The following is a 27,647-nucleotide window of genomic DNA, read 5'->3' as shown; positions in this document are numbered from 1 at the left end:
AACTCTTCCAGAACCATCCATTTCCTATTCAGCCAGTATGACTTGGGGTAAAGTGTATCATCTTGCAATCCACAGCATGGGACCAGCACTGTACAAAGGAGGGCATGTTGAAGACACGATGTATACGTTAGCTTTGGCTGCAGTAACAAATAACCCCAAATTCTAAATGGCTTCCCATAACAAGTATTCATTTCTTGCTCCTGAGTATTCAGTTGGCTGTGGCTCTGCTCGGTTCTGCTGATCTCTGTGTGGCTCCAAGCTGCAGGATGGGTTCATGTCTATTCTATATGTCTCCTCATCTATACATTGATGCACAGGGAGAAGCAACTACCAACAGGTCAAGCCAAATAATGTGAGCTCATATAAGACCACCGCTGGTGGAATCTATCATTTCTGCTCACATTCCATCAAAGCCCAAAGTCAGCAGTGCTGAGACACGTGGATATATAACCCTAATAAAGGGAGTAATCAAAGGAGTTGGGGATGGTCATCTAGTCCACCATACATGGGAATGTTCCAGAGGGTTTCATAGACTGAAAGCAATTTCTCAGTCTTCTCCTAAGGACAACCCTCTCTCCAGATTTTATCAGCATATGTCCAGTCTGAGTCATCAAAGGCCAGGATGGAGGTAAAAGTCAGTAAGGTCTTCACCTGCAGACAAGTTGCAGATCTCTCCCCAAAGGTCAGACAAGCCCATGATGCTTTCTGAAATAATCAGTGATGGAGGCAGTAAAGGCAGAGAAGTAAAAAATGAATCCCCGGGTGGCTCAGTCTATTGGGTGTCCAACTTCAGCTCAGGTCATGATTTCACCATCTGTGAGTTCGAGCCCCATATCGGGCTCTGTGCTGACACCTCAGAGCCTGGAGTCCACTTCAGATATTGTGTCTCCCTCTCTCTCTGCCCCTTCCCCATTCACACTCTGTCTCTCTCTGTCTCTCGAACATGAATAAACATTAAAATTTTTTAAATAAATAAAATAAAATAATAAATAGAATGAATCCCCTATGGTGGCTGAAAATCCCAGGAATCACTGGATGCCTGGGATGGATTTATAGAGAGGGTATTCACCCTAAGACACACTTTGTAGATGTCCCGCCTGTTCACTCTATGACCTGGAAATTCTGCAGTGTTTAGTTTTATTTTTTCTATTATACATATGTTTTCCATGGAAACAATACAGACGTTTTTAAAGGTAAGAATGGGCAACAGACTTAAGGACAAAGGAATATTGAATATTTAATACTAAGTTCTTTACTGTGTTATCATTCTCCATCATGACAGCATTTTTAAAATAAAGCCAGGAAACCACACACACACACACACACACACACACACACACACCAAGACACAGCCACCTTTCCTTGGTAATGGAACCCATCTCCAGCAACTGTGGTGACTCCCTGGGCACCAGGACTAGAGAGAATGATGTATTTCTAGGTCCCACTGAAGTTTCAGGAAGACTTCCAGCCCCCACAAGCTATGCTCAGCATCTGGAGTGGACCTGAAGGTGGGGTGATATTCAGATATCTGACAACCAATACGGCATAGGTTCTGACCAATCAGGACCATGGCCAGCACACCACCATCACGACCTGTGTGCTAGTGACTGTGATCCCTGCCTCCAGCTGAGGGGCAAGTTGTAGAAGATGGAGGCTGGGAATGCAACGGCAGGGTTGACATTGAAAGGTGAACAGCAGCAGCACCTGCCAGGGTGACCCGCTGCTTCCCTGCACGCAAAGGACTGCACATCTCAACCTGAGACCCCAGGGGTCCTGCAGGGCATAAGCTGGATTTGTCTTCCTGCCTGAGGCAATCACCAATTATAAGTGCTGTGAGGCAAGCTGGCCTCCCGCCAGAGGAGGAGGTGAAGGGAGTTACAGAATCTCTCTCTGATCTAACTTATTGGAGAAATTAAAAGATACTCCTCCAGGAGACAGCACAGTGCGAGGTAGAAAGTCAAGACCCAAAAATCTTCCTATCTGCAGGGTCTTAAACCACAGTTCTTTAACCTCTTGGGCTCAGTCCCCTCATCTGAAAATGGGAATCATAACTGCACCCAACTGGCAGTGTCGTGACGACAACGAAGTGAGCTAATGATACAGGCAAAGCCCCTAGAGCAATGCCAGATGCAGAGCTGGCCCTCCAGACATCACTGTCACCATCCAAGATGGGAGGAAGGGTCCAGGAAGTCCTTCAAAACCAAATGATCAGAAGGGAAGGTGAGACACAAAAACTCCACGACATTGACAGCATGACGCCTGACTCAACGGGAAGTTGTTTTTATTGCTGTTCCCCAGGAAAATTCATGGCCGAAGGAAAGCGGGTCCTGAGCTGGATCCGAGGCTGCTTGGACCCAACCAGAACCTGCACAGACCCATTCTCATGCAACGCCCCTCTCCAATCAGCCAGTCTGGTCCTGCTACACCGGGGGCTGGTGCTGTTGCTAACAAGATTGATGATCTGTGATTGAGAAGCAACACGAGCTGCCATTTCCCCACCAGGATGAGAGAAGAACCAAATCAGACCCTAAGTAACACCTGCAGGTCCACACCTTCCATATGCCAGCCTTTTCATTTTCTATAATAACTGCATGTGACATCTGAAAATACATCAGTCTCTATAACACCTACCCATACTGCATTTTAAAATCCACCCACCTCTCATGGAACACCAGAGATTTTTGGAAACTCAGGCAGGCTTTTCTTCTTATCTCCAGATGAGATGTCTACTGTGGATATGCATGACCAGGAAGAGGATGCGGGGCGTGCTGGTGGCGGAACAGAAGTGCCCAGGGTGTCTAACTTGCTCCCTAAGGGATGTCATGAGAAATGACTCTGATTGCTATTTCTGAGACGGCATAACACCTGGGAGGTAGCACAGCACACCACCATTGCCCTTCCTGAGCCTGAGGCCAAGAATATCCTGCAAATTTCCAGAAGTAACTCCATCCCAGCCTTCAAAAGTATTGGGCCAGTGGGCTGACTTTGCTCTGCTGTGCTATAATCACATGCGTGACTGACTTGCACTATATATTTCCTTTTATTTCAACCCATCCCCAAAGCCCAGAGCAACTTAAAACCGGAAGAGCCACCACCTTTGTCACAAAAGGAATGTTTTAAAAGCTTAACGGATAACTCCACAGCCATTCATTCAACTGACTCCCAAAGAAATGGAAGGCATCTGGAAAATGTATTTAAAAATTGATTTAACGTTGAGCCATGTTAAATGTTTTAATTTCCAGGCAATGCAATGCCCACCAAAACATCAATTAGTCCCAGCAATCAGGCAGGAGTATTGGCTTCTGTTGAGGGATTCATTTATTTCAGCTCTGCTAAATATCTAAGAAGGAGAAATCCAATGTAGCCTATAGCTCTGAGGAAGAGACATTAAGCCAGAGAAGAAGCTAGATCAGGCCCTGGATAAAATGGTACCATTGCCAGCACCCGCCACTCCTTACATACAAGTTACCGCCCTCCCTCCAGAGAGAGATGCCAGGAACTTGTACGTAAGGTCCTCATGCCCTTGATAGAAAATACCCTCCCCTCCTCACAGCTTCTCTGTCTCCAAGCTGGAAAGCAAGCGAGGCTGAATCGGGGCAGAGAATGTCTCTCTGCTGATGAGGACACAAAGCAGCTGAAGAACTTTTAAAATCATTTTTAAGAATTATTCTTCCTTTTTGTGCCTTTGAAATTTCAAGGCATGGGGTCTCCCCATCCCAGTGGAGGCTGTGGGTTGGGGTAGGAGTCTCACAGTCTGAAGTGCCTCTGTTTCCACACACCCTGGGCCGGCTGCTTGGACGCTTAAGGGCAATGTGCACACGCCGCTCATCACACGATCTCGGCCAGAAGAACCAGCAGAGGACAGCCGAGCCAAAGACCCCAGGCGTCAGGAGCTCCTAAAATGAAACAAAGGTGCACAGGAGGCCTCAGCAATCTGCAGTGGGGGGAGGGGGACGTGAGGGGCACATGCATCATGCCCAGCTCCCCGAGTCTCCCTCTGGCCCATTCATGTGATCCCCCAGAATGCTGTTTGCTCTTCTCTTCCTGGGAATTATGACCCCAAAGCAGGGAGAAGTGAGAATTCAATGTCATTATGTGAATCAGCTTGTACCAGAGTTTCCTCAATCCTAAGAGTCACCTGGGGAGATGGTTAAAAATACAAATCCCAGGATCCTCCCCCTGGAGATTGTGATTGAGCAAGTGTGGGATGAGGCCCAGGAATCCGTATTTTAAGGATCCCTCCCAAGTGATCCTGATAATGAAGCAAGTTTAGGAAATAAGAGAGTAAGGGTATTCCCCTCAGGAAGGGGCCTATGGGACGAATGGAAGGAGAAAGGCATCTGAGGTCCCACAGGGACACCGCTTTCTGACACTGTGGGTTCAAGGAAAAACTGGTCCTGCCTCTCTTCAGGAGATTTGGTAATATCTATCAAAATTACAAATGCACAGACCCTCGGGGCACCTGGGTGGCTTAGTCGGTTAAGCCTCCGACTTTCGCTCAGGTCATGATCTCGCGGTTTGTGGGTTCGAGCCCCGCATCGGGCTCTGTGCTGACTGCCAGCTCAGAGCCTGGAGCCTGTTTCAGAGTCTGTGACTCCCTCTCTCTCTGACCCTCCCCTGCTCACGCTGTCTCTCTCTCTCTCTCTCCTAGAAATAAAAACAAAAAAACAAAAAAACAAAACAAATGCACAGACCCTCTGACCTAGCAACCCCACTTTGAAGACTTTAACCTGGAGATATACTTGAACGGATGCAAATGATAAAAAGGTTATTCCCTGCAGCCTTGTTTGTAAGAGTTAAAAAAAATAATAAAAAAGAAAACACTGAACTATCCATCTGTAGAGATCAGGTTAAATGAAGTTATGGTGCAACTGGAAAACCAACAACTGCCTGGTCCTATGTACAGATACAGAACTGTCTCCAAGGTATATTGTTAGGTGAGATATGCAAGGTGCAGAACAAAGGGTATAATTACCCTTTTTAAAGCGCAGAGATAATCAATGGATATGTGCCGGCTGATGATCTCTGGACAGATACACAAGAAGCTGGTAACACCACTTGCCTCTGGGGGAGGGAAGGTGATGATGGGACAGGGGACAGACAGAGGGAGACATTTCAGTGCATTCCTTTTTAGACCTTACCTATTTTGAACCCCGTCCATTAACTCTTGTGTGTATTACATAAAACACACAAAACACAATATTTAACAATAATTTTTAAATGTATGCACATTCTATTTTAACGAAAAAATTTTCAAATAATAATAGTACATCAAAGGAGTGCCACCTCTGGCCACTTGTGGCTGCAGAAATTGGGAATCCCCCAGTTCTCCATCCCCAAGGGAAGGCTGGGGTGGACGGAGGGAGATATTCACACCAGGAAAAGGCAGAGTGGAGGTCTTGAGCACCAAGTTCTCTTTGCTCTCTGGGTATTTGCTCACGCTGCTCCCTCTACCTGGGACACTGTCCGTGGGGATGAGTCTATAGTCTCCCCAGTCTGGGCTGCAATTTAGACATTACTGTTTTTGGGAGGTTTCCATGGGCACTTCCCGATACCCTCAAGCCTATGTCAGCTGTCTCGCCCATGTGTTCCCTCAGTGCCTGTGTTCCCCATCACAGCACCTGTCATTCTGCCTCATGGTCGCCTGGCTACGTAGGTCCTCCCTCACCTGCATGCTTGACTGACAGCTCAGTGAGCATGGAGGACACATCTGGCTTGCTCACGGCTGTCTCCCCAGAACCCAACATCATGCTCAGTCCAGAGACGGTGCTTAGTACAGATAGGAGGGGTCACAAAGAAGTGACAGAGTGAAGGGAAAGGAAGAGATGAGTAAAGAAAGGCAAGAAAAGCCACACACCTCTGACCCCCTTACCCTAGCTCAGCCCTAGTCACCATCACCTCCCTCTGCCTCCTTCCTTCCCTGGTCTTCCCAGATGTGAAATCATCGTGTTCATTTCCAAGACAGCCTTAGCTGTCTGGCTCACCTCCATGCAGGCTTGATGCACAGAAGGTGCCCAATATATACTGGTTGAGTTTACTAATTAATACGACTTGGTGAGAAGAAGGCAGGCTCCAAAGGAACAGGTGAAATGTATTTACACTTGAGAGATTCTGATTCAACGAGTTCTGGGTGGGGTCAGAGAAACTGGCTGTTTTCAAAGTTCCTGCCAGGCACCTGGGTGGCTTAGTAGGTTAAGAGTCCCAACTCCTGCTTTTTGCTCAGGTCAGGATCTCCCAGTTAGTGAGATGGAGCCAGTTGTACAACGGCTCTGCGCTGGCAGCATGGAGCCTGCTTGGGATTCTCATTCTCATTCTCTCTCTCTCTCCCTCTCAATAAATAAATATATAAACAAATAAATTAAAAAAATTTTAAGTTCCCCCAGGTGACCTCAAAGCACAGGCAGAGCTGAGGGTCATTTACAGACACCTGCTAGGGGACTTGGGATTTTTCTACGAATGTAGAGTCTCGGAAGACTGTGAGAGACCCCACTTTGAATCTTAGGACCCTCCCCGCCCAAGAAGAGGGAAAGGGGCTAAGGGGGACCAGGCAGAGTGCCGCCCTGCTCACCTGGAAGAGAACCAGTGGAGGCGATCCGGGTGGGGCTGGCGCTCGGGGGCGTGTCCAGCCAGGAACGAGTCTTGGCGCCATCTAGCGCCCGCTGGAGGCTCTGCAGCTGCAACATGCTGAGCTGCCGGCGCTGGGCTGGGGTCACCGCCGCTGCGTTCTCAGGACCCAAGGAGGCAATCTGCTCCGCGGACAGCTCCTGCAGCCGGGCGGGGTGGAAAGGGACAGCGCCCTCAGTGGGTCCCCTCCGCAGGTCTCCCAAACCTCGGTCACCCGCCCAGGGCCCCGCACAACTTAGCCATACCCGTGTACCCTTTCTGCTCCTCTTGAGGATCATTCCCTAAAATCGCATCGCTCTTTCACTATTAGAATAAATTTATTTTAAAAATGGAAAATTTTAGGTGGAAATTTCCAAAAATGGAAGACCAGAGTGACTTGCCACCGGTAACCATTAACAATAAGGCCAAAGAAATGAAACATTACTGAATTCTAGCTAGACTTGTTGATCAACAATGTCTGAACCATGGTCTCTTAAAAAATAATAAAAAGGAGACTTTAAGTGATGTAGAGGTGTTAAAGACCTTTTAGCTCCACACTGAGACTTCCTCCTTGAAGTAATCAGCTTTAACAGAGTGTTGAAGAGAGTCATGATTTTCTCACTGTGTGACTTAATGTTGTTTAATTCAGTGCAAGGTGCCTCCTCCGGGGCTCAGGTCCCTCACCTGAGAAACACTGATGCAGAGAAGAAAACACAAGCCTAAAGGCTAAAGATCTGAATCTGTGTCCCAGTTCTGCCATGTACTAGCTGTGTGACCTTGGGCAAGTTTCACAGCCTCTCTGGGCTCTGGACTAGATGTGGAAAGGCACAGAGAATTCATCTCTTGTGTGGATTCTGGTCCTTTGGCATGACTGCCCGCACACCATGGGGGTGGAGACTTTGAGTGCTCAGTAGAGGAAAGGTGTGGTAATCTATTAGTGACATCTGCCATCGACGCTGGAAGTGGGAATTTCTCGAAGGACACCAGGTCTTTGAGGACCCTGCAGAAGATGTTTTCTGGTCACTTCTAGCTCAGAGGTCATGGTGGCTGGTTCCAGTGGGTCTGGAATGAGGTGGGATGGTGGGATTCTGAATTCGTAGAGGGGCTTCTAAAGTCATACTGCTTATTTTCTAAGGACCCCAAAGATTCTGGGAAAGGGGTTATGCCCCCTCATCCCCTCCTCTTCTTTCCTTCACCCTCTTCTTATTCCCTGAGGAGATGCTTCCCTGGAATCATGTGGTTCCCTTACTTAGAACCCTTCCCTGCCCTCCACTTCCAGGACACAGTTCTGGCTCCTGAATGTGGCAATGGGGACTTCACACTCTGGGCCAAGCCCAACTCTCCAGCTGCCTCCCCCACCTCTCTTCATTGCAGGAGAATGAGCGCCTATATTTGTAACCCTCAGGAAAGCCCCCTTTCCCTGCCCGTCTTTCTGCATGCCACACCGGTCCTCCCTCTGACCTAGCTGACCTTGCCGCCCAAGGTCAGCATAACCTCCTCCCTCAGACACACGGACACACCCAACACAGGTACTCCTCTGGCTTACACCTTGCATCTACCATTAACAGAGTCTGTACTATAGAAATTATCTATCTTTCCAATGGGGTTGACCTGCAACCCACAGGCCACACTGAATCTCTAGGGCTAGTGGGTTCTGTTTAAAAAAATAATAATAAATTCAAAGTGATTGCCAACATTTACTTATCAGGAGGTTTCACATGAAAATGGAGACCTCAGGAATCTGTAAAATAAAATTTTTAAAAAGGGAGATCTGGTAATAGTGGGCCCAGATTGTCACTCTGCACTGATGTGCCAGAGATGAGGCACAGCTTCCCCGTTTAGACAGGGCTAAGCTTACACAGTTCACCTGGGGCTTTACCCAGGCCACTGCACTCTTTCATGTAACCTTCTGAGGCCCTGCATGCACTGGGTTACACCCCAGGGGCACCTCACCTGGAGCCCATCACAGGGGCGATAGTCAGTAGGGATTTCTGAAATAAATACCTGAACAAGGAAGCAACCACAAAGCACACCCCAAACAAGACAAGGAGAAAGTGCTCAGCAACGTGCCAGCATCCAGAACCAAGCTGCCTACCCCGTGCACAGTCCCCCAGAGGGGAAGCTCTGTAGCCCAAAGGACTCCAATTAATTTCCCAAAAACAGCTGGGGAAGTGTCAATGCTGGGATCTGTCCTGTGTTCTGAAGTCATTCGAGGTCTGCCATCTGTCTTGAAATGAACCAGTGAGGTGGCATCGCGGGAGTCTGTCCAGCTTCGTTTGTGTGCCTTACACGGTTGTGGTGGACAGAATGTATTTCCAAGTTACCCAGCAAGCAAGAGAACCAGGGCCACTCCTCATCAGAGCACGCTGTCCCCTCCAAACACTCCCCTAATCTTGTACGAGGACACGAAGCAAGGGACCCTCACTGACTACTCTGCTACAGTTGACCCAATGACACCCTATCAACTTTTTCCATAGCATCGTCACCTGTCCTTTGAGGTTTTCTTCTTTTTTTTTAAGTAATTTATTGTCATATTAGCTAAAATACTCCTTTGATGTTTTCTTAACATGTTTCCTTAAACCAACTAAAATACTTTTACTTAAATTTATTCAATAGGGAAATGTTATGGGGTGCCTGGGTGGCTCAGTCGGTTAAGCATCCGATTATTGATTTCGGCTCAGGTCGTGATCTCGTGGCTTGTAAGTTTAAGCCCCATATCGGGCTCTGTGCTGACAATGTGGAGCCTGCTTGGGATTCTCTGTCTCTCTCTCTCTGCCCCTCCCCAGCTTGCAATCTCTCTCTCTCTCACTCTCAAAAATAAATAAATAACCATAAAAATAAATAAACAAAGAAACAAATAAATAAATAAATAAAAATAATAAGGAAATGTTATATAGGTCCACAATCATTGTGGCAATTCCAAAATCCAAAAAAGTCTCAAAGCTGAAAGTGTTTTCCAAACTTTAAGACAAATTTCTTTGCCTGTAAAACCTGGATTGATAGAAGCCCATTTAGAGTCTCTATTCCAATTAATGTGATGTCGTTGATTTCTTGGCAGAAGTATTAACGCGTAAGGTGCTTCCCCAGACACTGCTGGGGGTGTTAAGTTACATAGTGTAGATTCACAGAGTGATCTTTTATAGAATCTGGAAAATTCTGAACTCTGAAATATATCTGTCCCCAAGGGTTTGGGATTAAGAAATATGAACCTGTCATACCATCAAAAATAGAAAATCAATACCACTTGCTAGGAAGGGAAGAAAACCATAAAAATAAGCACAATTAAAACATAAATTAAAATTTTAAGAATAAAGTTTTTTAACCCAGAATTATTATGTGACCCATTCATTGCTGGCACACAGCTCCCCTCTGGCCCTTTCCACAGAAGCCTGGTTGCAAGCCTCTAGAATCCAAGGCCTGCCATCTGTTCTTCTCTGTGATGTGAAATGGGGTCAAGCTCCTATTCTCCTTGAAGAACTGAGTACCTACTTTGAATATCTCATCAGGAAGGCATTTGATTGCTGATGGCTGGAAATACGGCATCAAATCCTTGTCCAGCATTTGGAGCTCTTCCTTAGTTAATCCAGCTGGGGAGGAAAAGGAATCATGAGGGTTTAGATCCAGCCATTGGAACTCTACTTGCTTTATTAATGGTGCTGCCTAATATACAGATCTGTCTGTTCTGGGCAAGCTGCATTCCTTCCCAAAGGCCCTGAAAATCACACTGGAGGATCAAGTTCCTTAATCAACTCAAAAAAAAAAAAAAAAGAAAAGAAAAAGAAAAGAAAAGAAAAAAAGTGGGTCACAGTAGTCCTGATTGGTCTCCTACAAGGAAATGTATGCCCAGAAGCAACTTCACTTTATGCAATTTCAGATTGTGTATGAAACTAGTTAGGAGCCAATTAAATCACATCCTAAACGGATTTAGTGTGCACAAGAACCACTAAGAGAGCCCTCTGCAACTTCAAGTCATGAACCTAGGTTCCACTGTAACGTTAGAGATGTCCACTACACACAGCCAAGGATTCTATTATTATTATTATTATTATTATTATTATTATTATTACTATTTGCTTTTGTCCACAGGTTTAAAGTTACAAAGGGAGAGAAGGCATGTTCAAGGTGCCTCTTACCTGCAATGGTCCCGAGCTCCTGCAAGACAGGGCCAGACCACTTGCTGGGATCCCCAAATACAACTTCTGCCTTCCTCTTAAACTCGGCCAAGACATGGGTGCTACAGAGCAAGGTTCCGATTCTGGCCAGCACCACCCTAATTAAGAGGAAGGATATAGTGTGAGCCTGGGAGACTCTTCAGACACAACGGATGTGCAGAAGGTACGTAGGCTTGGGCATCTGAGCAGCTCAGTTAATAAGCATCTGACTCTTGGTTTCAGCTCAGGTCATGATCTCATGGTTCGTGGGATCAAGCCCTGTGTCAGCACGGAGCCTGCTTGGGATTCTCTCTCCCTCTCTCTCTCTGCCCTTCCCATGCTTGCTCTCTCTCAAATAAATAACTAAACATTAAAAAAGAAGAAGAAGGTATGTAGGCTCAGCATCCAGAAAGGATCCAGCTGATTCCAATCCTTGTTTTAACCTAGAAAGGTGGCAAAGCATCAGGAAGCAGAGAACATCTTGCTGAATGAATGAACTGGTCAATACATCATTAGCCATTGTGCACACTACTGGTTTGGTTACCTGAATTCTGAGATTTTTATAAGTGAGATTTCAGTGCTGTTCATAGTACACAGGGTTGTACCAAGTCCTACTAAGTGGAAACTCTTCAGATCCTGGATACGATAGCCTGAATCCTCCAGGAATCCTTGCAGAATGGATTTAGCCTATAAAAATAAGGAAGAATAAAAGATGAACTATCCAGAGATTAGGAAGGCCTGAGGGAATAACAGCTAGAGCAGTAGCCTCCGGACCAATCCCCCACCCATACTCCTCTGGACACACTCCCATTCCAAAGCACCCTAACCACTGCCTCCAGATTCATGTCCCTAAGGTGCTTCTTCTACTGAGTGTGTCCCTTGATCCAGGCAGTGTCTTCTGGCAGTGAAATGCTTGTAACCTTCACCAACATTAAAGGAACTGTGTCCCGTATCTGTGTCCGCTAGCTTATTTTCTTCAGTCAGTCATGACCTTCAGATAATTTGCTCACTTAAGTTTTTCTGTATTGGGTTCCAAACTTTTCCAGCATCTGTTTCCAGCACTTTCTCACAAACCTTGTAATATTCTGCTCCTTTGCCTTTGCTCAAATAAGTCCCTCCATCCGAAATGCAATTCCTGCATTTCCAACTGTTAAAATCCAACCAGCTTTTTATTTGGAGGGGGTTCAAGTCAAATGTTACCTTCTTCATGAAGTCTTCCCTGAATATCTTGACCATAGGGAATTTTCCTTTCTCTAAAGTCCTACAGAAATAGGTTTGTCCCTCTTTCTTCAATTCCAGAGAGTAGTATATCAAATGCTTTGGTGTTGAAAACCACAGAGAGATGTCTTTAGTAAGCTTTGATTCAAAGGGGCTGATGTGGATGTGTAGGGCTCCCTGAAATTCTTCCGCAGTGGCCATTTATTGTTCACAACTTTCCCTGGAGAGCCACCCCTCCCACACTCTTACTTCACATGGTTCATCTGAAGCTAACTGCCTGCTGAGTTCCAGAAGTGATGATATGGCCCAGTCCTGACTAGTCACATCATCCCTTAGCTTGGCTGCCATGATTTGTTCTAGACTGGTCATGTGATCCAGTCAAAACCAACCAGGACTTTGGCTGGAAAAATTAGGGATGTCCTAACTGAAATAGGGGAATAAGGCAGTCTTTCTCTGGACTGGACCTTGGAAAGATAAACACCTGAATCTGCTAGAATTCACCTCATGGAAGGAACCTGACTGAAGCCAACACAAGGGAAAGTAGGGTCAAAAAAGGGTGAGAGACAGATTCTTTACAATATTGTTGAAGACTCTGGATCTAGCCATACCTTCACTCTACACTTGAAACTTTTCAGTTAAGGGAGCCAATAAATTCCCTTGCTTGGTCAAGCCATTTTGAGTTGGTTTTTCTGCCACTTGTAACTAAATGAACCCTGATTCTTTTGTTCTACCTATATTGGACCTGAGGAATGATTCAAGTCAATCTTTTGGAGATTAGCTATATAATAAAGTCTGGATCCCTCAGTGCTCATCAGGGCAGGAGCAAAAGATTACAAGAGCTCACAAGGCAAAGAAGGGGAGGAGACATCCAAGGACAAACATCTGAAAGGGAGTGAGGTTCACATGGATATAGTGAGTCTTCCCATCTCCTTTTCTTTTACTTTTTTTAAAAGTAGGCTTCACACCCAGCATGGAGCCCAATGTGGAGCTTGCACTCATGACCTTGAGATCAAGTCCTGAGCTGAGATCATGAATTGGACACTTAATCCACTGAGCCACCCAGATGCCCTATCCCTTTTTAATGTCAGTTCATCCCTATCACACAGTAAGAATCATTACAGTGTTCAGAGAAAGGGTTGACAAGGATTGTGAAATGTTGCAGTGGGTTTCTACTTTTCATGTCTGCTGCCTCCCCATTCCTTAGGTCTGTTTATTTATTTTATTTATTTTGAGAGAAACAGAGAAAAGTGCGAGCTGAGGAGGGGTAGAGAGAGGGAGAGACAGGATCCAAAACAGGTTCCATGTTCAGTGCAGAGCCCAATACATGGCTCGATCCCACAAAACCTGAGATCATGACCTGAGCTGAAATCACGAGTTGGACACTTAACCAACTGAGCCACCCAGGGACCCTTCCTCAGGTCTGCTTAAATGCTACCTCTTCCCCTGATTCCCCTATCTCAAATAGCCTCCCTCCTTGACTCTTTCTATGAACACGTTGCCCATTTTCTGTTATCAATTATCATCATTTTATTTTTTTTAATGTTTATTTTATTTGTGAGAAAGAGAGAGAGAGCATAAGCAGAGGAGGAGCAGAGAGAAAGGGAGCCACAGAATCCGAAGCAGTCTCCAGGCCCTGAGCTGTCAGCGCAGAGCCTCACATGGAGCTCAAACCCACGAACCAGGAGATTATGAGCTAAGCCAAAGTCAGACGCTTACCTGACTGAGCCACCCAGGAGCCCCATCTATTATCACAATTTTAAAACATTTGTCACTATGACAATAAACTATTTGTAAAAAAAAAAAAAAAAAGGAAACCAACTTGACAATAAACTATTTGTAAAAAATAAAAAATAAAAAAAATAAAACATTTGTCACTGTGCTCACTTTTTTGTCTGTGCCACCAAGTAGAATCACCAGAGACACACAGCATATCCAGCTATTGTATCCCTGCCACTTGGCACAATGCCTGGCACACAGTTCGGTTCAGTAAGTACTTTTTAAATGAATGAATGAATATCTGAGTGAGTGATCTACAGAAGTTGTAGGCAATAGGTATCCCCTTTGAAGTGGCATCAGATTGGGGCACCTGGGTGGCTCAGTTGGTAAAGCATCCAACTTCAGCTCAGGCCATGATCTCACGGCCTGTGAGTTCGAGCCCTGCATCAGGTTCTGTGCTGATAGGTCAGAGCCTGGAGCCTGCCTTGGGTTCTGTGTCTCCCTCTCTCTGCCCCTCCCCTGCTTGGACTCCATCTCTCTCTCTCTCTCTCTCTCTCTAATACAAATTAAAAAAAATTTTTTAAATTTTCAAATGGCATCGGATTGCTGCCTTCATGTGATGGACTGGTTTCAGGGAAATTTCCCATGTTCCTGCAAATGAGACTCATGAGGGTCTTCATGAAACTGCCCTCAGTGATTACCAAGCTCACAGGTTCTGTAGGGGAATTTCGATAATATCACACTCAGACTTAAAATGTCTCTGACTAAATGCGAATGTGTGTCCTAAATAATAATAGCTAATATTTACTGAATGTTTGCAGGTACCAGCACTGTACATACACCATCTCATCTGGCCCTCACAACTGCCCTATGAAGTATTAATTGTATTCTTTTTCTCACAGATGAGGAAACGAAGGCACAGAGAAGTAAAGTAACTAAGCCAGGGCTACCCAGCTGGTAAGTAACGGTTATAGGATGAAAACCCAGGCGGTCGGACTCCAGAGCCGGTACTCATAGCCTGTGAAGATGTCTGGGTAGGAAGAGAAGATAGACATTCCAGGTAGCTTTTGAACTTTTCCTATTAAGGCTTCCCAAATCAGGTTTCACTAGTTGACTCCTAACAATGTGTGCTCCTCAACGATCAGGCGTGCCCATTTTAAAATGAAAGTGCGAAAATACAATTCAAATAAAATTACCTTGAAGATGCAGTATTAAATTGTCCTCACCACTGGAATCTGGAAAATGCAAGCTCAGCTTGCAAGGTGATAAGCCAAAATATATTTACTTGAATGACTGGACTAGTGTATCTGTAATGATTCCCAGACAATTAATACTAACACTTTGAGGCAATATTAACCCTCTGAAAAATGAATAGCTCTAAGATTTCAATCTCCCTGTTCATCCCTCTGGCTTCTCTAATAGTTTTTTTCCCCTTATATTGGTTTTTAAACTGAACTCTGTTAATGTAGTTCCGCCAGGTCTGACTATTAATCTAGAAACATGCATTTAAGGGTTTGATTGGGAGCGAAAGTTGAGGAACTGACTGCAAATGATCTATGCAAATGTTAGGTTTTCATATCCTCCTCAAACATATTGATAAATCTCACTGGCATCCATGGGAATTAAAATTGGTGCAAAGGGAAAGAGATACTCTAGTCTCTATGCTGGATATATTTTTCTGTTTTCTCCCAGACTGCAAATAGAAGGATTTTAATATCTAAAGGCTGACGTGGCACTTCCCAAACCAGTCAAAACCAGTCATTATGGAATGTCAGGATAGAAGGGACCTCTGATTGCTGGGTTTAGATCATCTTGGAAATGAGAACTTATTTTTTTCTTGTCTTTTTTTGAGGCAACTTTTAAACTTTCAGAGAGAGGAAGTGTGGTGGTGGTGGTGGTGGTGGTGGTAGTGGTGGTGGTGGTGGTGGTGGTGATGATGATGATGATGGTGGCATCGGCGGCCATGATAATGAAAACAATTACTTTCTGGGCCACCTGGGTGGCTCAGTTGGTTAAGTGTCCAACTCTTGATTTTGGCTGAGGTCATGATCTCACAGTTCTGGGGTTCGAGCCCCATGACAGTGCAGAGCCTGTTTGGGATTCTCTCTCTCCCTCTCTCTCTCTGCCTCTCCCTTGCTTATGCTCCTCTCACTCTCTCAAAATAAATAAGCATTTTAAAAAGTGCTTTAAATTTTTTTTAATGTTTTATTTATTTCCGAGAGAGAGAGACAATGTGAGCAGGGGAGGGTCAGAGAGGGGGATACAGAATCTGAAGCAGGCTCCAGGCTCTGAGCTAGCTGTCAGCACAGAGCCCAATGCAGGGCTCAAACCCACGAACTGTGAGATCATGACCTGAGCTGAAGTTGGGTGCTTAACGGACTGAACCACCCAGGCACCCCTAAAAAGTTCTTTTTACTGAATATATGCCAGACATTGTTCAAAATGTTTGCCATGTATTGACTGGTGTAATCCTCACGGCCAGGACCTCCATGCTGCCCAGCTCCGGAGTGGGGTTGATGCAACTCACGCTGGGTTCTGTTGGAATGGTGCACTCAGAGTAGGGGACGTGGCAATCCTGATTTCAAAAAGCTCGTGCAACTACGGGACACGCAGTGTATTTACCTGCCCAGCACCCATCCTCCCTTTGTTTGAAAACACCATGCTTTGATGAACTCCCCTGTATTTGTTTCCTCTTGCTGGTGGAACAAATTACCAGAATCAGTGGCTTCAAACAACACAAATGTATTCTTTTAGAGTTCTGGAGGCCCTAAGTCCTAAAATGGGTCGGCAGGGTGTGTTCCTCCTGGAAACTCCAGAGAGAATGTATTTCCTTGCCTCTTCTACCTTCCAGAGGGTGCCTGTAGCTGCACCCTCCCTCTTCAGAACCAGCAGCCTGGGGCCTTCAAGTTTTTTCTCTGTGTCCTTCTGTATCTGTGGCCTCCTGTCTCCTTATAAGGACCCTTGTGATTACGTTGGGCTTACCAGGAGAATGTTCCCACGTCAAGATCCTTAAATTAATTATCTCTGAAAAATCCCTTTTGCCACATTGAGGGAACACCTTCTAAGGTTCCAGGGATTAGAGCATAGATGTCTTTGGGAGCCTCTAGGCAGCCCCCACATTCCCATTCCCCACTGTCGGTTCATAGGGTCATGTTGAGATGGACTCCATCCCTGATGCATGCCTGGTCAACAACATGCTCTCCTCCTGACCACAGTGACTGGGGTGGGCAATTACAGTCAATGCTGGGTTATTTTTCAAAAATTAATGACAAAAGGGGCACCTGCATGGCTCCGTTGGTTAGGTGCCTGACTTCGGCTCAGGTCATGATCTCTCGGTCCATGGGTTTGAGCCCATGTCAGGCTTTGTGCTGACAGCTCAGAGCCTGGAGCCTGCTTCTGATCCTGTGTCTCCCTCTCTCTCTGCCCCTGCCCCACTCGTGCTCTGTCTCTCTCTCAAAAATAAACATTAAAAAATTTTTAATGCAAAATAGGCACTTTCTTATGGGGTTGTTAATTAGGTAATATGTGAACCTGGTGTTGGAAATGACCACTGAGGGAGGGCTGCCAGAGACTGAAGACACCACAGAGCAGCTAAGCCTCCCCTTTCTAGCAATCCAGTGGGTTAACTTCCCGCCCAGCTGAAGCAATTAAATTCTGGGCAGAACTTCTTCTTTAACCCATGAAGGATTAACTGACACAGGATACACCCTCCCTCCATAAACAATGAGAACACTGAACAAATACATGAAACAATTGTATTCAGACACTGGACAATGGAGAACATAGGACTATAATCCTGAAAGAGTGAAAACAAATAAGGAGAGCCCGAAAGTCGCCCTTGCTTACTGCCCAGAAGTAGTTTGCAGTCCAGGGAGCAGTGAAGGGAACACAAAAAAATCCCAGTGGCCCATCTGAGTTGAAAATACAGAGATCCAAGATCAAGGAGGGCACCTGAAATTTGTGGGGGAAAGTACTGGAGAAAAAGAAACTTCAGAGAGAGAGAACACCAGAAGAGAAACCTCACAGAAGAGAAAGAGGTCTTCTCCAGTCTGGCTCAGTACTGACCTATCTATACAGGCCAGGAGTGAAATCCACACAAATACCAGGAAGAGGCATCAGAAAGCAGCAGGCTGAACAATTCTCAGGCTCATATGGAGTTAGAAAGAGAACACACATTCCCACCAGCCAGAGCAGAGAGGTCTTGAAATACATACAGCATTGGACAGAAGAATCTTCCCCAGAAGAATCATGTCTGAGTAATGGAGACAAATTAACTACATAATTAAGGTCACTCTGGAATCACCCTAATCACGCTCAAAAGGAAGCCTCAAAAGGACCAAACTGATTTGAAAGTAATTTAAAGGTATACCAGAACAAAGCCAAATACTCTTCAAAGGAATACAACTAAATCAAGAACTCAGTAAGGTAAAATTCACAATGCCCATCAGCCAGTCAAAATTACTAGCCTTTCATTTAAGAAAATAAGAATACATGAGCTATAACTAAGAGAAATATTAGCCCATAGAAACAAACTCAGAAATGACTGATGATGTAAATTTAGCAGCAAAGATTTACAATTTTTTTAATGTTTATTTATTTTTGAGAGAGAGAGACACAGAGCACAAGTAGGGGAGGGGCAGAGAGAGAAGGAGACACAAAATCTGAAGACAGGTTCCAGGCTCCGAGCTATCAGCACAGAGCCTGACACGGGGCTTGAGCCCATGAACCATGAGATCATGACCTGAGCCAAAGTTGGACGCTTACCTGACTGAGCCACCCAGGCACCCCTGGCAGCAAAGATTTTAAAACAGTTATTATAAATACTGTATGTTCAAGGACATAAAGGAAAATATACACAAAATTAAGATAAAAATGGGGTATTTAAAAGATCCAGCAACATCCACCTACCTGTCCTGGGGTCCATTCTGTCTGCTGGCTGAGGGAAGCCACAGTGTCAATGGAGCTGAGATCCAGCTGCTCCAGCTCACTCTCATTCAGAGCCAGAGCAATGCGCCCCAGGGAGACAATATGGTACTCTTGCCAGTAAGAAGGCTTGTCCCAAAACTTCAAGCCAAAAAAAAAAAAAATCCAGATTAGACTGACCATTACTAATAGTATTTTAAACAGACATAGGGTAAATCTCTTTAATATATAAAGTTCTCTTATAAATCAACAAGAAAAGATGACCGCATTTGTTTTACTTAAATATATATATATATATATATATATATATATATATATATATACATGCAAAAGACATGAAAGGAACAATTTTATATCACAGGAATGGATTGGTCTGATTTCTTGGCCCTCATCTTGAATTGNTATAAAGTTCTCTTATAAATCAACAAGAAAAGATGACCGCATTTGTTTTACTTAAATATATATATATATATATATATATTTATATATATATATATATATATATAATATATTTATTATTATATATATAATATATATATATATATACATGCAAAAGACATGAAAGGAACAATTTTATATCACAGGAATGGATTGGTCTGATTTCTTGGCCCTCATCTTGAATTGGCCACATATAGGGTCCTTGGCCAGTGGACTAAGGCTTTGTCTAAGATGACAAAGACAGCTCAGGGGAGGTGGGAGAGAGTGCTCTTATTTTCCCTGTTGTAGTTAGAGGTTTTGATGTTTTCTGGGTAAAGAGGCCATTTATCTTGTAAACACAAGACATTTTTGCTTCCTCTAGTTTTCTCTTAATAGTGAAGGAATAGAAGCAAAGTTTTGCTGACTTTTGGGGAAAAAAAAAGATATGAATGAGAAATTCACAAAAGAAGAAACGTGGGAAAAAATTCAGTCTTAGTCATAACCTTTTAAATTGTACATTAACAGCAATCAAAGAATACCATGTTAGCTGATTATATTGACAAGGAATAAAAAGAATGATCATATATGGTGTTGAAAAGATAGGGGATAAAGGATACCCTCATTTGTGGATGTTGAGAATATAAATTGGTATGTAATTTTTGGAGATGAATTTGGTCACATGTGTCAATACCTTTTAAAATATTTTATACTCTTTGACCCAAAATTCCACCTCAGGAATTTAGCCTAAGTAAGTAATGAGACAAGGATCCAAAGAAATATGTACAAATATGTACTTTGAGGCATTAAACAAATATAAGCAACCTAAAAGTCTACCAGTTTGCTAAATAAATAAAGACCAGGGAAAAAAGGGCCAGCCATAAAATGAAATATTGTATAACTATTTAAAATGCTGATGTTAATTTATATTTTTGATAAAGAATAATATGCATATATACTGTTGGGTGTGGACAGCAAGTTATTGAATAGTGACTGAGCATGATACTATTTTTTGTAACATATATGTATAAGTATACATGAAATATATGCACAAAATACATAAATACATAGGGGCGCCTGGGCGGCTCAGTCAGTTAAGCATCCATCTTTGGCTCAGGTCATGATATCGTGGCTCATGAGTTCAAACCCCACATTGGGCTCTGCGCTGACAGCTCAGAGCCTGGAGCCTGCTTATGATTCTGTGTCTCCCTCTCTCTGACCCTCCCCTGGTCACTTTCTGTCTCTCAAAAATAATTAAAGATTAAAAAAATAAATATACAAATATATATTATACACATATACAGAATACTGGGAAGCTTCAGGTGACTATACCAAAATATTAACAGTGCTTATCTCTGGGTAGAGGATTATGACTGATTTTCTTCTTTATTATTTTCCCACCTTTCTACAATAAACTTGGGTCATTTGTATAGAAAAAAAGAGTTATAAATATAATTTTAGGGAATTTAATGTCTTAACTCTACAAGGGTAACTAGATATTCCACAACCATCCTAATGGCTGAAATGAGCTACTCAAAGGGACCTTTTTATAAAGATGGAAAATGACTTCTAGTCATTTTTTTACTCCTTTCTGCTGTTTTCAGACAAATGTGTACGGACTCTGAGAAAACCTGCTGTAAGCAGCAATCGAGGTCCTCCACATGGAGAAAGAAAAGGCACCATTCCTGGAAACTGTCTCAGCCAGAGGCACCAGGACATCCACAGAACTTTTTACTGAGTGTCCATTAGATGCCAAGACACACGTCAGTTCTCTGCCACAGCCCTAAGAGAGAAGAACTAGAAATTTCTCAGATGCAGAGAGCACATCTATGGCACTGGGTTTATATGGAGAAACTGCAACAAGATAATGCCAAGTGCAAACCCCCTGAGGTGGGCTCTGTGCACAGAAATGCTGGGACCATCCTTCTGGGATTTTCTCTCTGCTGAATGCTCTGACCCTGAGGTGGGCTTTACCTGTACTGCCTTCTCCTTCAGGATAATCAGCTGAGGCTGGCTAAAACCCCTGACGGCCCCCAGATGCTCCACGTTCCTGATGAATGTGTGTTCCTCCATGCAGAGCAGGTCCCCCGGGGCCCAACAGGCATTGGCTTCGGCCAACGTGAAGATGTCACCAGAAGAAGGAGCCACGACTCTGTGGCAGCCTGAAGAATGGGGAGAAACAGAAAAGAGAGCTTCAGGGATGTCAGTCTATTTCTTTATTGAAAAGAGTAATCTTCTCCAGTCGGGTTTATTCACGAGAGGCAGCTCAGCGGAGACACTGGGAGCAGGGACGCACAGAGCAGCTTGGAATCCCACTTCTGCCACTTCTTGTTAATTACCTGATAATGAAATCACGGAAATGCCAACTTTTTGCACACCACATGCACACCATAGGAGCTCTGCAACATTTCAATGGGGCTCCAAACTGCCTAGAGGACAGTAGGAACTGGTAGTGAACCATTCTGGGTTCAGATTCAAATCCAAAACTGTGTAACCCCTCTCTGTCTCAGTTCCCTTTTCAATAAAATAAGGATAAAATTACCTCATGGAACTTTTGTGAGGACTAAATATATTATTATATCCGAGGCACTTAGAATAATGCCAAATATACGGAATAGCTCAATACATGTTAGTTATTTTTATTAGCTATGTACCTGCAGCCACCATTGCATGCATTTGAGTTAGCAACCCAGAGTCAAAGCTTCCAGTATTATGAGGAAGGAGCACTCGGTTCTAAGTGTGGGAAGGGAGGATGATTTGACGTCCATAAAAATCATTGTGGAGGCTACGGCCTTCCCACTTCCTCAGAGAGAGGAGAAATGGACCTGTTGCATTTTCCTTCCCAACAGGAGAAATGCATCCATTTCAGTCTTGGAATAAGATGACATCATCAACACGCAAATGAAATATGTCTCCTAGATATGCCCAACCTGGGAGAAAACTGCATGCTCCTTGTCTTTTTTTAAAGGATATCCTCTCTCTCTTTTTTTTTAAGTGTTTTATTTATTTCTGAGAGAGAAAGAGAGAGAGAGAGAGAGAGACAGCGGGAGCAGGGGAGGGTCAGAGAGAGAGAGGGAGACACAGAATCCAAAACAGGCTTCAGGCCCTGAGCTGGCTGTCAGCACAGAGCCCAACACGGGGCTTAAACCCACAAACTGTGAGATCATGACCTGAGCTGAAGTCAGACGCTTAACTGACTGAGCCACCCAGGCGCCCCATCTCTCTCTTTTTTTTTAATGTTTATTTATTTTTGAGGCAGAGAGAGACAGAGGATGAGCGGGGCCAGAACAGAGAAAGACAGGGAGACACAGAATCCAAAGTAGGCTCCAGTCTCTGAGCTGTCAGCACAGAGCCTGACGTGGGGCTCGAACTCACAGACTGCAAGATCATAACCTGAGCTGAAGTTGGATGCTCAACTGACTGAGCCACCCAGCCATCCCTCCTTTTTTTTTTTTTTTTTTAAGTTTATTCATTTGCTTTGAGAAAGACAGTGAGCTGGGGAGGGACAGAGCAAGAGAGAATCTGAAGTAGGCTCCACACTACCAGCAGGGGCCCACTGAGGGGCTCAAACTTATGAACTGTGAGACCATGACCCGAGCTGAAATGCAGAGTTGGACACCCAACCAACTGAGCCACCCAGAGCCCCCAAGGCTTCTTGTCTTAAATCCCAGATTTCCTGTCTTTGCAGCTGTCCATCCCTGGGGCTCACAGACTCACCAGCACCACCCTGGCCAGGGCATTCCCAAGCCCTGTGGCCATTCCCATACCAATGGCAACTCACTGGACTCCAGTAAAGAGGGGAAATCAGACCAGATCAAGGGCACTACGTGTGGTCCTCAGGCATCTTTACCACAAAAGACACCTCCTTCCTAGACTCCCCATTCCACCCCATTTTCCCATGAAAACAGGATCCAGTAATAGTACAGAATTAGAGAGGAGCAGAATGGTTAAATAGTGCAGGAAGGACTCGCTTTTATCATTGCTGTCTTCCCAGCCTGGCACATAGTAGGCATTTGGCAAATATTTGTTGAATGAATCAACACACACATATAAATTAACTAAAATAGAACCAAGTAGTAAGTCTGCTAATCCATAAATTACTATAAGCACGGCAGTAATTGATACCCAGAACCACTAAAGAAAATTCCGATGGTGCGCTGGTAACAGAGCCCCTCCCCAGTGTGTGACACGTCTTACTTTCACACACCCACGCGCACAAAGTAGGAGCCTTGTCTCATGACAACTGCATTGCTAGGTCATAAGGGGGGAGGACGATCACCACCGGCTCTGGGTACAAATCCAAGAGCTGCCATTACTCACTCCATGACTTTGGCCAAGTCTCTTAATCCCCCTCTGAACCTCAGTTTCCCATGTCAAGAAAATGGGAGCAAGCACAGCACTCACATCATGGTACAGAGGTGAGGATGAGACAGGGCACGGAGAGGACCACCCGAGGTGAACATACATCAGATCGTGACACTTCTTTGCTTGATACCCTCATGAGACCCCACACCAAGGAAAAAGACAAAGTCCTTAGGGCTTCCCTTATATGGCCCTACGTGGCCTTGCTTCTCGTGTGCTCCAGCCACACTGGCCTCTCATTTTCCATTCCTTCCCGCTCCTGTCTATTTGCCTGTAAGACTCCAACGCTACATGTCCACACAGCCCATGCCCACACTCCCTGGGTCTTTACTGAAATGTCACCTTCTCAGTGAAACCCATGTCCACCGTTCTTTTTTCAAATTATAATCCCCCACCCCACACTCCCTGACTCTCTTCCTTCCCTTGCTTTATTTTCTTTCTTGGCACTCATCATCATACAGTCTACTACGTCTTTTACTTACTGTGTGTGTGATTTATACTTTTGGGCACCTGCCCTCGCCCCAGGCCCCTTGAAAGCAAGCTCTGCCAGGGCAAGGATTTTTGTCTGTTTTGTTCACATAGCCAGCACTCAGCAATTATTGTTGCAGGAGAGAAAGCAAGCTTTGACTGCCAACGATTATTATTACAATTATGATTGGGTCCGATTAACCTTGTCTCCTCCTGCCTGGCACAAGTCTGTGCTTCGTGGGTGCACAAAAATCATAAACATATCTAACACTTACTGAGCACTTCCTACATGCCAGGCACTGTTGTGAACATGTTTACAGGTTTAAATCCATTAACTCTCATAATAACCTAATGAGGTAGAGACTTTCATTGTCCCCATCTTACAGAGGATGAACACTGAGGCACAGAGAGGTTAAAGGACTCACCCAAAGGCACGCGGCCAGTAAGCAGCAGATCCAGGGTTCACACCGGGCCAGCCTGGCCCCTGCAATGCAATGCAGTCACTCAGCCATTTAGACCCTTTAAGTCAGTCTTTTTGAAATGTGTGTTGCACAGGTTCACCATTTAACCCACTGTCCTGGGTAAGGAGTGCAGGATGTGATTCCAAATCACTTTACCATAGGTGTAATTCTTTGGTCTGTGGCTTTTTGCCACGCCACTGCTTTGCAAACAGTTCATCCAGTCCCCTGGACAAGGAGGGCTCTTGATGCCAGGGACTCAGCCCAAACATTGCCGACATAGCTCCAGCTCAGACACCCCGGAACACACTCACCAGGGCTGGGTTCAGAGCTGAGGCTCTTCTCACTGCTGTTCCGGACAGATTCAAAGACAGCCCAGAGGAATTCTTTGGGGACCAAGGTCCCAGCCATCTTGGAAGCTGTTTGTTGAAGGAGATCAGGAAACTGTGTGGGTGGGGGGAGAAGAGGAAGGAGGAGGAACAAATATTAATTAAAGCACATTAAACACAGACTTAAACTGTGATACTACTTACTCCCTCAGGGGCTGTTTTTCTTTTATAGCAACTTCTTATATAAATTTATCTCCTGGCTGAACTAATTTGGTCTCTACAAAGAATCATATAAGATAATACTTAACCCCAATAGCATCCAATAAATGTTCAATAACACAAGTATATGTTGTTTTTCACCCATCAGACTGCCAAAAATAAAACAAAGCGATATTACCTAGGGAAGAAAAAAAAGATAAAGTGCTAACACTTAATGCTGAACAAATGCAGGAAATACACACCTTTATTTTTCTATGGGACTGTTAAATGCTGCATCATTTCTGGAGCATACCTGATAATTTTTATAAAAAATGTACGTGAGCCTACCCCATTTTGATCTGGTACTGTTTTTAAATATTTACTAAACTTTCTATTTATCATTAAAAAAGAGGAAAAGAGGGTTATCTCTGATCCTCAGTAGAAACTAGCAATGAAGTGACTTCTGGCTGCCCTGGAGAGGTACCATTTCTTATCTAGAACCAATGCAATTTGTCAAGACTCAGGATCTTGTTGGTAGGCGTGCCTGTGAGTCCAGAGCATTTGTCAAACTCATTCACACAGCTGTGCACCACTGTGTCTCACTCTGTCCAAAGAGAATGCACCACAGGTTTATAGAGTTCCTCTTTCTGTTCTAACCTTCAGAATTTGAGTCATACTCTATAAATCCAGTACTTCCATCCTGGCTGTAGGTGACAATCACCTGGGAAACCTACACACACCCAGGCCCTACCCCAGAGATCCTAAGACCATTGGCCTGGGGTGGGGGCCCTGTATGTGTCCTTTTAGAATTCTCCCAGTGATTCTCATGGGCAGCTAAGGTCACATGCAACTCACAAAAGACATGGCTAACTTGTAAAAAGCAAAATGCAAAGCAGAGTGAATGTTATTTTCCATTTTGTGTTTTTTAAAGGAAAAACACATATAAGCATGAGGAGGATCTGTCTGGAAGGATTCAGAAGAATCTAGGAAGAACAATCGTCTTTGGGGAGGCAGGCTAGGGACCTAGAAGTGGGGAGTGGGAGGGAGACTTAATGTCATCCTATAGCTTCTAGTATGGTCGAAATTTCTTAACCAGGAGCATGTATTACTTGTTTTATTAAACATTTTAGTCATTAAAAAAAGAGTAGAAAGAATAATACAACACAACACCCATGTATCCACAACCTAGCTTAAAAAATTAAACATCACAAATATAATTGATGGGTCCTGCCCTCACTCTTTGGTCTCCTTCCTTCCCCAGAAGGAATGAACCATCACCCTGAACTGAGCACTAACCATTCTCGTGCACTCCTAAACTTGTCTTACATCTAGAACTGTTTTGCATGTGCTTAAAATTAATGTAACTATTTTCACAGTGTGGGAAAAACCCACCATTAAGGCATTTTCACAGGGAAAACAAAATTTAACTAGTACTTGCTGACTTAGTATCCTACTATAAATTTTCTTTTGCAATTTGCCTTTTTTTTTAACCCTACACTGTGTTTTTAAAATGTAACCTTATGGAGACAAAACTTTTTCCATTTCAAAAGTTGATCTTTAGAAGACAAATATATAATATATATATGTATATACATATTTCTGCTGCTTATGACTACATGTTTGGAGATACCAGAAGATGATTCTACCATGCCTGGACACAGGAATGCATGCTGTGCCTGTGTATGAATCTGGGTGACATGCCATGTTCAGGTCCTTCTGTGCATGGGTGACAATGTACATCTTACAGGCGCACGTACAAGGATGAGAATATGTGGATGTGCCTTGCAGTCCATCTGAGTCTTGTCTAGCAAACATTCACTCCCTCCCCACCCTCCACTTGTGCATGAAGGAGATCACTTCCTAGCCCCCCACCCCGCGTTGGACTTGGTCATGTGACTTGATTTGGCCAATGGAAAGTAACAGTGTGCCATTTCCCAGGGTAGGCATTAGAGAAAACTACGCTTTGGTGCTCCTTTTTCTGGAGTTTCAGACCTTCGTGATGAGAAGAACAAGTCCCAGGTAGCCTGGGCCCCAGAAGCAGAGCTGTCCTGGTGACACACAGACCAGTCAGCAAGAAATTAATGCTTATTGTTGTACGCCAGTGAGATTGTGTAGCTTCCTTATGCAGCAAAAGATGACGTGTTTGTGCTTGTTTGGCATAACTCTTAGTCTATACTAACTTTTGGAGCTAACTTCCAAGCAAAGTGAGTGCCCAAAGGCAATGCTCCAGGAGGATCTGGTTCTGGGTTAAGTGTGTTTGTGCATGTGATTACACACACTGGACGTAAGTGTACATGTGCCCATGGCACTGGAAAGCGTAAGCCCTTGAACAGGCATGCGTGTGGGAAGCTCACAGTTAGCAGAGTGGTAGCTAATGGACAGCTCCCGTCTGTGCACCTCTGTTTGAAGGGTCATGTGAAAAGCCCAGAGTTGGATTTGCTGCTGCCTCACTCCCTTTCCCCAAACCTCTGACATCCTGGAGCAGAGCTGGAAACATCTGAGCCCTTTGAGGCAGAGAGGATAGGTTCTAGAAAGTAAAGGGGCAGTAAACCCAATGGGGTATAACTGACTACACTTTCTCTCCCTTTCAAACTCCTTCAGTCTTCTAAAGATGGAACACAGAAGTACCTTTGTAGCAATAGAGCTTAATTCATCTCCTGAGAAAAGTACTAGAAAGGGTCCCAAGTCCTTCGTAGTCTCAGCCGTCCAGTTCCCAGGGAGTCTATGAAGAGATGATAAGCAGTGAACTGAAAAACCATGCTGTTTTTCCTCTCTCCCAGCATCCTTTTCTTTTTTTTTAATTAAAA

The 27,647-nt window shown here is 44.4% G+C and overlaps 1 protein-coding gene across 1 annotated transcript in view; it reads right to left on the bottom strand.

Moving 5' to 3' along the window:
* Positions 1-3,651: 3,651 nt before the first annotated feature.
* OTOA (otoancorin) overlaps positions 3,652-27,647 on the bottom strand; it is a 63,403-nt gene continuing 39,407 nt past the window's right edge. Inside the window, exons 20-28 of the mRNA XM_039234443.1 lie at positions 27,469-27,562; positions 24,628-24,757; positions 21,000-21,187; positions 18,597-18,752; positions 11,299-11,441; positions 10,737-10,873; positions 10,093-10,190; positions 6,569-6,764; positions 3,652-3,896 (exon numbers count right to left, since the gene is read on the bottom strand). Of these exons, the coding sequence (XP_039090374.1) occupies positions 3,829-3,896; positions 6,569-6,764; positions 10,093-10,190; positions 10,737-10,873; positions 11,299-11,441; positions 18,597-18,752; positions 21,000-21,187; positions 24,628-24,757; positions 27,469-27,562 (1,210 nt within the window). The 3' untranslated portion in view covers positions 3,652-3,828. The remainder of the gene's footprint in view (positions 3,897-6,568; positions 6,765-10,092; positions 10,191-10,736; positions 10,874-11,298; positions 11,442-18,596; positions 18,753-20,999; positions 21,188-24,627; positions 24,758-27,468; positions 27,563-27,647) is intronic.

The sequence above is a fragment of the Hyaena hyaena genome, unplaced genomic scaffold (assembly GCF_003009895.1).
Source record: "Hyaena hyaena isolate Hyena2069 unplaced genomic scaffold, ASM300989v1 scaffold_88, whole genome shotgun sequence".
NCBI classification, from domain to species: domain Eukaryota; kingdom Metazoa; phylum Chordata; class Mammalia; order Carnivora; family Hyaenidae; genus Hyaena; species Hyaena hyaena.
This window is presented reverse-complemented; position numbering and strand designations above follow the sequence as displayed.